The sequence below is a fragment of the Ambystoma mexicanum genome, chromosome 8 (genome assembly GCF_040938575.1).
Source record: "Ambystoma mexicanum isolate Mex_15411 chromosome 8, UKY_AmexF1_1, whole genome shotgun sequence".
In the NCBI taxonomy this organism is placed as follows: domain Eukaryota; kingdom Metazoa; phylum Chordata; class Amphibia; order Caudata; family Ambystomatidae; genus Ambystoma; species Ambystoma mexicanum.
This window is the reverse complement of record NC_090929.1, coordinates 578,917,571-578,930,551: the sequence shown is the minus strand read 5'-3', so window position 1 is coordinate 578,930,551 and position 12,981 is coordinate 578,917,571. Positions and strand designations below refer to the sequence as shown.

The 12,981-nt window shown below is 45.4% G+C and overlaps 1 protein-coding gene across 1 annotated transcript in view; it reads left to right on the top strand.

The window, feature by feature from the left end:
* NPHP4 (nephrocystin 4) overlaps positions 1-12,981 on the top strand; it is a 1,060,260-nt gene that overhangs the window by 776,490 nt on the left and 270,789 nt on the right. Inside the window, exon 20 of the mRNA XM_069610268.1 lies at positions 10,430-10,656. Within this exon, the coding sequence (XP_069466369.1) occupies positions 10,430-10,656 (227 nt within the window). The remainder of the gene's footprint in view (positions 1-10,429; positions 10,657-12,981) is intronic.

Below are 12,981 nucleotides of genomic sequence, written 5' to 3'. Positions count from 1 at the left end.
TCCCCAAGTCCCAACAGTTCCATACAATAAAAGGACTTGAGGTTCCCTTCCACAAGTGTAACACAGTTCCAAGATATCTCAGGGGTCTCTTCCCCAAGTTTACTACAGTTCCAAGATACCTCGGGGTTCCCTTCCCCAAGATTAACACAGCTCCAAATGGTTCAAGTCTGTTTGGTTTCACCAATGTTGCACAGTTCCAACTGGTAGTTCTTTTGACTATTGTCGAAATAAATGCTCTGTTTCACTTCAGCATTTACATTACACAGCCTTTGTCTTTGGGCTCTTCTTGGCTCTTTCCCAGTCTGGGCTACTCGTTCTAGGTGCAGTTGTCTGACCACATGGTCCACCCATTACAGGTCACGCTACCGATAACCCGTGGCGTTTTGTGATAATCTTTAGGCCTTCTTCATTAACACTGGTTTTGGTTTTCCACCTAGCACCAATTTTAGGACTCAACATCTGCTGTGGTTTCTTTCCCTCTCTGGCAAATTAGGGCTTAATCACCATTTATGTATTGGCAGTCGTTTGGCTTTGCCACAACTTGCATTTCACCATTTGTATATTGGCAGTCTTTTGGCTTTGCCACAACTTGCATTCAACTTGTCCCTCTCAGTTCAACAACTTGTCTTTTCCACTTGCCTTTCATTCAGTTCATAAATTCTCATAACATCTTTCATTTTGTTTCTTAATGCTTGTAACAAATTTCATTCCTTTCACCATACCACGTATTAGTTTTCCACTTGTGCCACAATTTCACATGCTTTCCATGTCTTCTCTTGAGTTTGGTATTCAATATTTGCTGTTATTTTTCCCACAATACTTGCCACCTTTTCCATTATTCATTATTCCTTCATTGTATTTCCCAAAAAACTTTGCAACGGATTCACAATTTCTTATTTGTTAATTCGGGTTCTAAGCCGACTCATTGTACGCTTCTTGCCTGTGCATAAACCATCTCTTACATTCGCCCCCTAAGAACCTCCTGTATGTGTATTCTCTCTCTCTTACTCACCAGAGCTGCTCTGCTTTGCCAGGCGTCTTTGTGCAGCTCTTTGTTCTGCTCTCCACTCCCAGATAGACGTTGCGAGTCACAGCGAGCAGCATCCTGTGGCAGCCAGGAGATCTCTGTAACATCGGCAAGTGTTGGGGTTTGGTCCTTTTGCGGCCCGCTTGGGTCACAGCACTCCCTTCCTCCCCTGGTAACAGTGTGTGTGTGTCCGTGCCTGTGTGTGTGTCCGTGCCCGTGTGTGTGTGTCCGTGTCCCAAACTCGTCTATTTTTGAGTGGTTTGTAAAATATACTTTGTTCCCAAGGGTTTCCTTCCTAATTGGCAGGGTCATGGTCTCCCACTGCTCCTTTCTGCTCCTACCAACCTTCCCGGTCACCCCTGTACATTTCAGGTCTTTTCTGGTAAGGTTTGGTCAGTCTCTGGGTCTTTTGACTTTGGTTTCAAGCGTCTGTGGTCCTCTCCCGCTCTCTGGCGTGCTGCAGCGACTGTGCAGCATTCGGTCCCTGACAGAGAGCATGCCTCCTCTTAACCACAATGTCCCTTGGCTTCGCCTGCCTGAGCTGCTGCTTCTTCCTCTGGCCGGACGATGCTTCCTCGTTAGGCCGATTGGAACCACCTTTGTAGTCCAGGTAAGCCCTGGTTCTGCAGCACCTTCTGTTCGTCGACATCTCGAGCATTCTCCACGCCCAGGGTTCCTCCAAGGTAGGCTTCTCTCCCTGCCTGGTTTTCCCTCTTCTATTTTGTATTGGTCTTGGCCAATAGGATTTTGTGAAACACTAGACTGCTCAATAGTGTTTTGAGAGTTCCATGTGTTAAAACCGCAGCAAAAATTGCTGTTTACTCAAATAATCCATGTAATGGATGTGGGGGACACCCCTGAAACCCCTGGACCCATTATACCATTTAAGGTGAGCGGGGGACACCCTGCAACCCCTGCTCCCCTGAAATGGTATAATGGGGTACACCTTTACAGGGTGAAATCACAGCATTTTTTCCGCAATTATTTGTACTGACGACTTTTTTGTCGCGATTTTATTACTGCATACCGTTTTGAGGAGTATTCTTCATACCTCTGCACTTCCTCCTCATCCAAGTATTTCCCTGAGAGCTCCCTCTAAGGTACACCTTACTCTTCTTAGTCCCAGCATCTTTACCATACATCTCCCTTGGGTTAACTATGTTCTTCATTGTCCCAATACTGTTATTACTATGTACATGACACATGTACATGGCATGGCAAGGTAAAGGAGGGTTAGGTGAGGAGGATTGGGGTGGAATATACACTGTTTCCCTTATATGATCGTCTATGTCCCCAGAGGGGGAGTCTCTCCCCATGAGATCCTACTGCTGAATATCACCCCCAGCGGGACTATCGGGTAGCAGCCTCACCTCCCTGGCCTCATGGTAAGGGGCGCCTCCTCAGGGAGAAGTGACAACATCCAAGGATTCGTCACACTTCTCAGTCCAACTCGTGCTCATACCCTGTTTGGCCATGGCCCCGCCTGCTCAACTGCTACAGCAGGGTGCCGATTCTGACATGGACGTACCAGAAGGGATATTATCTGACGAGGACTAGGCTAGTGTGCCTCCCCCTACTAATATGCCACCACCAATACCATCTAAGCAACGTCCCGCTCAACCTTCTCCAATTACAAGCTCTACGCAGGCAATTGTGGGATGTATTTACCCATGCATCCGAGCCGTACCTCAAAACTGTGCAGTACTGACATGAAAACATCATGATGGCCAGAGCTTCCCAGAAAATGCACAGGGAAATGCAGGAAGAATAGGCTGCCACCCATTTTTGCCGATGTTATGGGCACAGAAGGACGCTGCCTAAAACCACCATTGGACTACCCGCATAGTAGTCTGAAACAATTGGGAATGGCAATGCTGATTGCCAAATGCAACCTAGAATTGTGGGGAATTCATTTCTTAAATCCCAAAAATGGGTGCAGTACCAGTACTCACCACTATCCAAAAGCCGGCAGTTTAAAACCACCCTGTGTTTCTCTGAAGGCAAGCCAAAGTGCCTATTTCAAACATTGCAATATGTGCAAAATATTTACTGAACACCAGCAGACATTTGGCAGAATGGAGTTTTGTGTGCCTACAAAATCTGGGAAATGAAGATCATAAGACAAGGTTTATAACAAGACTGGCTGCGCTGTGGATTTCAGCAGTTTAAGTTGCACTGGATTGAAAGACACTAAAAAAAAATCTAAATGTTTAAATTGACTGAGTGACCTACTTTTGAGTGTCACATAGGTTGCAATTGTTTAAATGTCATAGTTTTGCACTTAGAATCAGCATTCTAGCTGCATGTGTAAAATTGCAAGTTAATTTAAAAAGCAACAAATAACATGACAGTAGCTGAAAGTCTGGCTTAAGGAACTTGATTCTGCCTGGCAACTACCCCCATCAGCAGTGAAACTTGAGTCACCACTGTGTTCCCAGGCCAACCTTCCTTTTGCTGCCCACACTAAGGATATGCCATCTATCTGATAATTGAATTATCTGTGCTCTGCAAGAGAGTGAACAAAGCCCTCTTCACTCAGGCAAAGGTTTTTATTACGCAGTCGTAAAATGTAGCTTCCTCTTGGCAGGAGCTGGGAGGGGCACTGCCTGTGAGAGCAAGCTGGCTTGGCAGAAACTGGAAAGACTGGTTTCTATACCATGTGACCTGGGAAACCACACCCCTTTGGAGCCAGAACATAACTTTAAAAAGATGAATAACTCATAGAGCGGACATGTGAAAATTTTATAAATGACACCATAATTCTTGTGATTTTTCTGCCCACATTTTAAGAGGTTTTTCGACCCGGTGGCGTGTTCAGGGGGGTGTCAGCGGAAAAGTGGATATAACTCTAAATGTATGCATGTTAAAAATCTGAAACTTCATCAGTTAATGTCCCTACTCCCTGCGCACATGTATGTAAAGTTGGGTCCATGTCAGAAATTGCAAAATCAGTTAAAAAGTGAAATATGTGCCAGTTCTGAATGCAAGCTCCCAGGAAGAGCAGAGTTTGAACAGGGGATACCTCCTGTAATGCATGATAGGTGCATATGATTTTAAAACAATATGTACCTCTGCAAATATGTATTTGTTTCAAATCTAGATTTGTGTGTAAGTTGACAGGAGGAGTGGACTTTCTGCAGGCTGTAAAATGACATCACTCTGACTCACAGTTCATTCCCCAATCAAATGATAAATGGAAGTTTGACCAATTAGAAGCTGAGAGAGAGGTAGGGTCAGTGATGCTAGAACACACCCACATTCTAAACACATAAAAGCAGACAGACAGGACAGATAGGGAGCTTCCAAATCCATCTGCAGCGGGACGCTCTGCCGGAAAAATCCATACTTACCTCCATACAACATCCAGAGATCCAGACTTCAAATTCATCAATCTATCCAGAACTAAGAGACCAGACCAGAGAGACCCAGACCAGCAGAGAGAGTGACCAGAGCCCAGTCTAAAACCCTGACCAGATCCGTGATGAGGCCCATCTAATTCAAGAATATAGTGTGAGTACCCAGCAGGACTGTGTAGAACCAATCTCTTAGTTTAAATTCATCTAATTCAATCTATTTAACCTAAGTAGAACTGCCTCCTAGCTGTCACCTGTCATTTCTAGTTGCAAGCTGCACTTGTCATTTTGAGCTTTTGAAATTTGCAAACCCAAAAACGACCTTTATTAAATCGCTCATATCTCCGCGACCGTTTGGGCTAGAGACTTGCAGTAACTTTCCTCTGATAGCTTAGAATCGTAGCTTTGAATCGCACCAAGAACCGCATTCCTACCCCTTATAGTTTTACCGCAATCGCGGAACACGCATCCGCGAATTTTACCGCGATTTGCAAATTTCTTCACATGTAAAAACTGCTGCTGCTTGCCTTCCATTTGCCAGAAATTCGTTTAACCTGCTAACTATCCCTGCATCATTGCTAGTGTGAGCCTGGACTAATATTAACTAGATACCACTCACCCTGAACCTCTGTAAGGGAATTAAAAGCGTTTCCAGCATATTTCTCATTCATTGCCAGCACATATCAAAGCATTTGGGCCTGTGTTTTCAAAACTCCTATCTGTTTTCTGTTGTCTAAACTTGTTGGATTGAACTGATTACATTGATTGCATTTCTGAGAACTGTGTGCTTTCCTCCCATTTCCTTGCATTGCATAAAGAGGGGGGGGGGAGTGAATAGCCAGAGAAAAGTGATTACATTGTTTGGTTGAAATCATATTGAGTATTTTCTGTACTGCATTCATTGAATATTGCATCCACCTGAGCTTACATAAAGCATTTTGTACCACCTTCTTCTTTTGTTCCTATTTACCAGTGTGCTACCTTATCCATTTCATCTCAACTCCTTAGTAATTATAAAGAAGTGTGCTAGTGCCAGATTCTCTGTTGTTAATCTGTATCATATCAGATTAAGTGTGATATTCCATTATTAATTTATTATAAAGTGTCATATATATATCTATTGTTTAAATTATCAAATAAACCCTTTTAACTTGCAAAACAGAACTACTTCTTGGCTCAGTGGGGTCAGGGGGATTCCAAGAGAGGGGTGTTATACAGGGGTAGTCATCCAGAACGCATGAACTGGACCTAAAGATATATCAATAAGGGTTTTCATTCAGTATTATAGACCAGGCGTTGACTTAGCTGTAGTGTTGAATTGAATCCCCTTACACAATGGTCAATGTTGACACGCCTTTTAGATCTCACTGGGTCGCCGCGCTCTCCGGCTCATGGCATGTGTCTATGGATATCTTGTTAACGCTGCAGACATTGGTTTCAGAGCTTCAACAACGGCTCCCTGCTCCACCGTTGCTTTCTTCCTCGCAGCTCCGTGCTTTTCCTTTGAAAGAAGGTTTGGTTGCTCCACCACCCTCCGAACCCTCCCCAGGGATCCCACTTTTGCTGCCAGCCACCCTCCCAGATATGGTACCGAAGCCAACAACTATCTGTCAGACGGTTCTCCACGCACTAACTCTATGGACGAGTTTGAGGATCTGGTGCCAGGTGACGGCGAGCCAGCCGATCTACCTCCAAGAGACTCCCCTCCAGATAAAATTGGCTCCTTTCATGCCCTTGTGTCACGAGCAACGAAGCTATTTCATCTTCTCCCAGAGGAGCAGAAAAAAGAGGGGGTAATTTATCGAAGGTGGGAATCTGCCAGAAAATCAGTGGTAGCCATGCCAGTGCTTGAAGATATTTGGGATGACGGCCTCTTAGTTATGAGAAATCCTTTCTCAGTGCCGCCCAAGAAAGATCACTTTGAGAAGAAGTACAAGGTCCTGGATTCAGCACCCTAATACCTCCGCATACAACCCTGCCCAGATTCAGTCTTCACTGCAGCCGCCCATAAGTGCACTGCCAACCCTTCGTTCCTTTGTATGGTGCCCCAGACAAGGAAGGCAAACTGCTCGGCGCTTTTGACAGAGGGTCATCTCTACGGTCGCTACAACCATCAAAGCGGCTAACTCGTTCGCTATCCTCTCCTACTATGACCGGGAGCTCTGGTTCAAGATAAGGCTAATACTTGATTTTCTACTTAATGGTAAGCGAGGTGAGGTGTTTACAATTCTGCATGAGGAAGAAGTTGCGTCAGATCATGCCATCTCTATTGCTGTGGACATTGTACACAGGTTTCCGCCTGATGGGTAAAAGTGCAGTGTTAGGCTGTCAAGGTTGGCTTAAGGCCACCAATTTACAGCAGGAAGTCCAGTCCAAGGTAGTCGACACGCCGTTTGTTATCTATCATTCAGCAAGGCCATACACTGGAGTTCATTGGGCCCCTCCCCTCCATTCCTCCCGTTCCAAAGGCAGAACAACACCTACCCCTGTTCCTACAAGAGGTAAAGTCCCACCTAACAAAAGGGGCAATCGAGGTCCTACCACCGCATATGTGGGGCACCGGCGTATACTCCAGATACTTTCTGGTGAAGAAAATGTCAGGAGGCTGGAGACCCATACTGGACCTAAGAAGACTCAACAAATTCTGCAAGTCCCAAACTTTTCGCATGATGACACTCCAGCACATCTCGGGCCACATGAAAAAAAGAGATTTCGTCTCCTCTCTAGACCTAGAGGATGCCTACTTACATATCCCCATTCATCGGCGGCACCAGGGGCGGACTGGGAACTAAAAGAGGCCCTGGAAATCATTTGTAAGTGGCCTCATATTACACATGTTCAGCAAGCCCAACCCCTTTTCAGCTGCACGTAATTTTGGTACAACCGAAATCCGATCATTGAAACCATTTGCTTTTCTATTTACGATATTTTCTTGCAATACCCTTTGTATTGTGTGCTGTGTTTAGTAAAGCGTTGTATTTTCAGACTTGCTTCGACATTCCTTTGATTGTTTGAACGCTTCCTCTACTGACCTATTTGGAGTATATGGCCTGAGGTATACGTTGGGGCATAGTCGAGTGAAGCCTTTATTCCACCTTTGCTTCGGACGAGAATACGATTTCAAAGCAAACGTTACATTTTCTTTCTTTTGCACAATTCATTTTACACAGATTTACATTTTTACTACAGTTGGCATCATGCAATATCTTGCCCTCATATCACGCAATTGGGACCAATGCACCGCCTCGAGGTCAGGTTTTGTCTCGCAGCACGTCCTGCAAATGCTTTCTTAGAGAGGGACAGAAGAGTGTTGTTTACTGTTATTTCGTTGTAAAACACACAGCATGCATTATTTGGGTGAGCACCGTGTGCATCATTTTGCACTGAAACGTGTACAGTATTTGAAATGAACGAAGCCTAAGGAATAGTAGCATTGAACTCGGGGAGCTTAAGAGAAAGACACGCAATGGAACGGCTGTGAGTGCTCTCTCTATGGAATTTCTCCGAAAAGTCATGCCTGCATGCCGAACTTGTTAATCCTGTAAGAGCAAGTTAGGTTTTACTGGTAGAAGCATCCTGCCAGCAGTGTATCTGACCAAGAAAGAGGATCTAAAAGCTGGTAATTGTTACAATTGCACTTTAAATCCCAGTGTAGGGTGACACCTAAATATCTCAGAAATGTACATCGGTAAAAGTCCCACTCATTTGGCGTCAGGGCCCAAGTTGATTGTTTATTATCCATACACCAATAGTTGCCAACGCAAAAAAAAATGCGAAGCCATCCAACTTTTGTTTCTTTTTACTTAATGTTCCCTTATGTAGATAACTGTTGCCTCCGCTTCGCATGCCAGTGTCGTAGGCACTATATGTGAATACCTGGACAGGGCAGAAGTGAGTTATTGTATCGCTCTAAATGCCACTCATGATTGCAGAGCGATGCCCAGAAGATGGCCCTGCTACTGAGGAGCTGAAAGCGGCTCCTGGGTATCTGGCATCAAACAAAATAAGCAGGAGCTACCTCTGGTGAATGAGGAGCTAGTAACTAGCATCTTGCAAATCTAACTTCTGCATGAGATCCAAGCCGTAATGTTTCATCGATACCATAGGACCCGCTAATGTCTTCTATACTGCTTTATACACATTTCCATGCACAAAGAGTTAATGTTGAATAGATGTGTTTGTATGACACTAGTTGTCTTGGGGAGCCAAGAGTAATTCCTGGTTGCTGTTGGTGTCAGGGTAACCAGGCTCTCCTAGGAAATTAACCAGGAGCTAAATAGACCGTATGGCTGTGTTGGGAATGTTAACAGACTGCCCACACCAGCAAAGCCCTCATGAGTGAACCTAACTTTTTTTCAGACAATTTCCCAAATAGGCTTGAAAAGTTATAGGACCTCACACCATCCAACATTTTGATCTGGATTTGCTTAGGGTTAGTCAAAATTGCCAGTATTCATTCCAGGTGATCACTTAAGATCTTAAGAGAGGCCTCATTACAACTCCGGCGATAGCTGTGCCGGTAAAAATGGCAGGCTGCCGCCGGAGTTGTGATTTTTCCTGGTGCCTGGCTTCACAGAAACACCAGGGGATTACGAACCCGGTGTTCCTGGAAGTCAGGTACCGGACAATCGTTAATCCCCATTCCCATTTCAGTCCCATAGGACTCAATGGGAATGGGGATAACGGTAGCACCGGCACCATTAATAACGGTGCTGGTGCTTCCATGAAAGACTGCGGGCGGGTTCCGTCCCGCCTGCCAGGTCAGACCTGGCGGGCGGCACTGCAGCCGCCCGCAGTCCCCGAGTTTGACGGTCCGTTAATAAAAGTGCCGGTAGAATTAAAATTACATTAAAATTAAGTTACCGGACCAGCACGCTCGTAATGAAGCCCAATGTTTTTTTAGGCAGGTAATAAGAGCTCCCACCATGGGTGGACTGTCCTATAGGGAACTCTGAAGATTTCCCGGAAGCCATCTGCACCCTGGGCCTCTTTTGTGTGGTATATCCACATTTTCTCATAGGAAAAGGGTTAGGCTTTTTGAAAATGTGTAATATGGGGCCACTTTGAAAATTATTTCCAGGGCCTCTTTTGGGTCCCTGTAATCATGTCCAGGGCCTCTTTTGCTTTCCAGTCCACCCCTGGCTCCCACTACAAAGTCACAGCAAAAAGGGGTATTATTCTACCTACTGAGCCTGAAACATGGCTACATAAAGGAGAGGATGAAAAAAGAGTGCCTCTCTGGGCATGATGCTCTGGGTCCTGTCATCCATTAGACCTTTCTTCTCTTGATATTCACTGCCTGTACGACACCTATATCCCTATAAAGTCCTAACTTTGTTTTTAAATCTTTGAGTTTACTAGTGAATTGATTATTTTAAATGTTGCGTTTTAAGTCACATGACGATCGCTAAGATTGATTATTCAATTATACAGACATTTGATTATTTTTAACCTGGTACATATGGTTATTCTCTAATAAATAAGTGTGACTCAAGTATGGTTTTGGGTGGTTCCTCGTTGTTTTGGATGTTTTCACCTCCACAAGCACAAGTGGGTTTGCGTTCTGCACTAACACAAATAATTTGGTGAGCTATATAAAGATTGCTTGAGGGCCTATCTAGCAACGCTCTGCCTGGGTTCCCTGTATTAGTAAATCTATGCATCTTTGCTAGATGTACCATTATTAGAGCGCTCTCATGACCATCCAATCCCGTTTTTTTTCACTTCGGACTTACCGACTTGTTTTTTATATCCGATTTGAAATTTAGGAAAACTACAAGGCCCCGAATTCAAAGTAAAAACAGGACTGGTTGGTGTTATGACCCATGGCCACAAGAAACCTGAGAGCTATTATTATCCCATAACGTGCACTACCTGTCCGAAATCTCGATCCCTTATAGCAAGACAAGCCTTGTAGCTAACGTTGACTGTTAGTGTGAAATCAGTGGAAATTCTGATAAGTAGTTAAAATGATGCCACTGCATACGCCGTGCAGTACCTGAAATTCCTGTGAAAGGTTTGCGTGATTTTTTTTTTTTCCCCACAAAAGGCTCGGCGCGAGGAGCGCGTTCAGCACTCCAGAGACTTGCAGATCATCGAGGCCTACCGGGAGCGGACCAAAGCAGAGAGTATCTCCAGCATGCTGAGTCAGGCCATTACCTCGAATTACAATGTCTACGCTACACTGGGCACGGCGGAATTTTTCGAATTTGCTCTGAAGAACCCTTACAATATCCAGCACACAATAACGATTGAGATTGATAACCCCGAGCTCAGGTAGGACCGAGTTATTTTCCTCCGTCAGCAACCTTTTGAAAGAAACCGACAGGTTTGCTCTTGTGCGCGCTGTTAAATGTTGTGTTAGAAGTCCAGACAACTCTGGTAAGAAGGCGAAGTGACAGCCCACAATGCACCAGTGTAACCTTGTTATTTAGCCACTGTTTGTTGTTCAAAAAGCGGACGTGTTCTTCTCGAGTTGTTGTTCTTGAATTTTCTTTCCAAATCAAAGAATTGTAACTTGTAACCGGTCTAAAAGAGTCAAAATCTAGATCAGGTATTGCCAGGGATGGACTAGGAACCAGAAGAAGCCCTGGAGTTAATTTTCAAACTGGCCCCATATTTCACATTTTCCGCCAGCCAAACCCTTTTCCTATGAGAACAATTGGAAATAAAATAGGTTAAAAGAGGACCAGGGTGCAAAATCCTACCGGGAAATCTCCTGAGTTCACTATAGGCCAGTCTACCTCTGTGTGTTGCGTTGTTTCTTTGTTGTGTTTATGAAATTTTGTAACCACATTAGCTGGCCAATCAGGATGCTTGGAACGCGGGCTATATTGTAGAGTACAAGCCCGCATTCCGTGCGGCCTGGGTGCTGCTAGCCAGGCCCCCCTTCCCTTCCCCCTCACCTCTTATCACCTGTGCAATTTCTTACGTGGGTGCTAAGAGTGTGTATTTTTATTTTAAAGAAACGTACCTTTGCTGCGCGGAGTCGGGCGCACAATGCTTTCCCGAAGTCTGTTTTCGATGGTGATGATGTCACCGGCAACCACAGCGCGTCTTGTCGTGCTGCTAAGGTTGTTTATTTTTTTTTTTAAATACTCCATTAGCACCTGTGTAGGCAACTACACAGGTGCTAATGCCGATATGGCCCTCGACGGCGGGCCGACCCTGTCGGTAATGGCACCGTCGCCTTCGTTAAGGGACCCACTTTGCTTGAGATCTTAACTTGGGCAACAGTCCATTACCGACTTGGTCGGGCCGTTGACTCGTGACAAATCGCCCCAGTAGTTTACGTAGGCAGATAAAATGGTACATACTAAAAGTAGCCAAAACAAGCACGGTTAAAGCAAACAATTTTGGCTTTTGTGTAGGCATGGGGTCTGCATTTTCTAGGCACTGCGGTAATGGCACCAGGGGTGGCTGGTGAGCAACTGAGCACAGTGCGGGAGTATGAACCAAGCAAGCAGGGTTCTGGGATGTTCTCCCCCTAGAATTCTTTTTTAATTAATGGGTTAAAATGGTGCATTTTACAGCACACTCTGTGAAAAAATTGGTAAAAAGCTGTACAATTTGCAATCCGTTTTGTAAGGCAGCACACGGAAAACCCCGATAGATACAAGTCATCAACAGTGCAGAAAACCATTTTCCACTGCATTTTCATGATCCCTTTCCCCACACCATATGCCAGTATGCCAGGGCTCTTTCCCTCTGTTCTAGGAAAGTCAAATCTGGGGGCTTTGCATTTACTGCTGTGTTTAAATAAAATATGTTGTTTCCTCTATCCCTCTTTCTTGGTTTTCCCTCTGGCCAGATAACTAACTGGGTTCTTGCTTTCTGCCGAATGATGTAACCTAGGCCTTATTCCTTCCGGGACATCTGAGATTGTCGCATTGCTGTGTGGTTGTAGTTGTGCACTCCAGTTTCCGCCCTCTCTTCCTCAATGGTGCTCTCAATCTCCCTTATCTTCTCAAATTGCTATTCCCTCACCTATCCTGTCCCTCTGACAAAGTCTGGAAGGAAAAAGTTCAAGAAGATTTCCTAGTTTCCAATCCAGGCCTGCCCATCGCTGACACCTGTCAACGCTTCTTCCAGGCAGACTTTCACTGATATCCTCTTTGCTGTTCCTTCTCCTGACCTTTGGATTCCCCTTAGGGTCTCTGAGCTCTCCCCTTTCTCCTCCTCTCCCATTAATGGTGGCACCCGTTGGGGGGTACTCTTGGCACCCTTCCTTTCCTCTACGGCATGGGTGCACAACATACGGCCCGCGGGCCAGTTGCGGCCCGCCATGCTCTTTTGTCTGGCCCGCGAGGCACAAAGACTTTCCTAATGGAGGGCGGCCCGCGGCCGCCCTCCATTAGGAAAGTCTTTTTTGTCTTCCGGGCCGGACAAAACACTGGCCCTCATTGGCTCAGCAAACACACGCATCACGTCGCTCCTACGAGCCACGTAATGCGTGTGTGCTGCACCAATGGAGGGCCAGCACTACGGCTGGCGTGGACCATAAGGCTTCATGCCGGAAGGCATTTCAGCCTTGGACCACGCCAGCCGTAGTACGAGTCCAGCGTTCCTGCTTACCTGCCGCTTACCTGCCTGCCTTCCAGC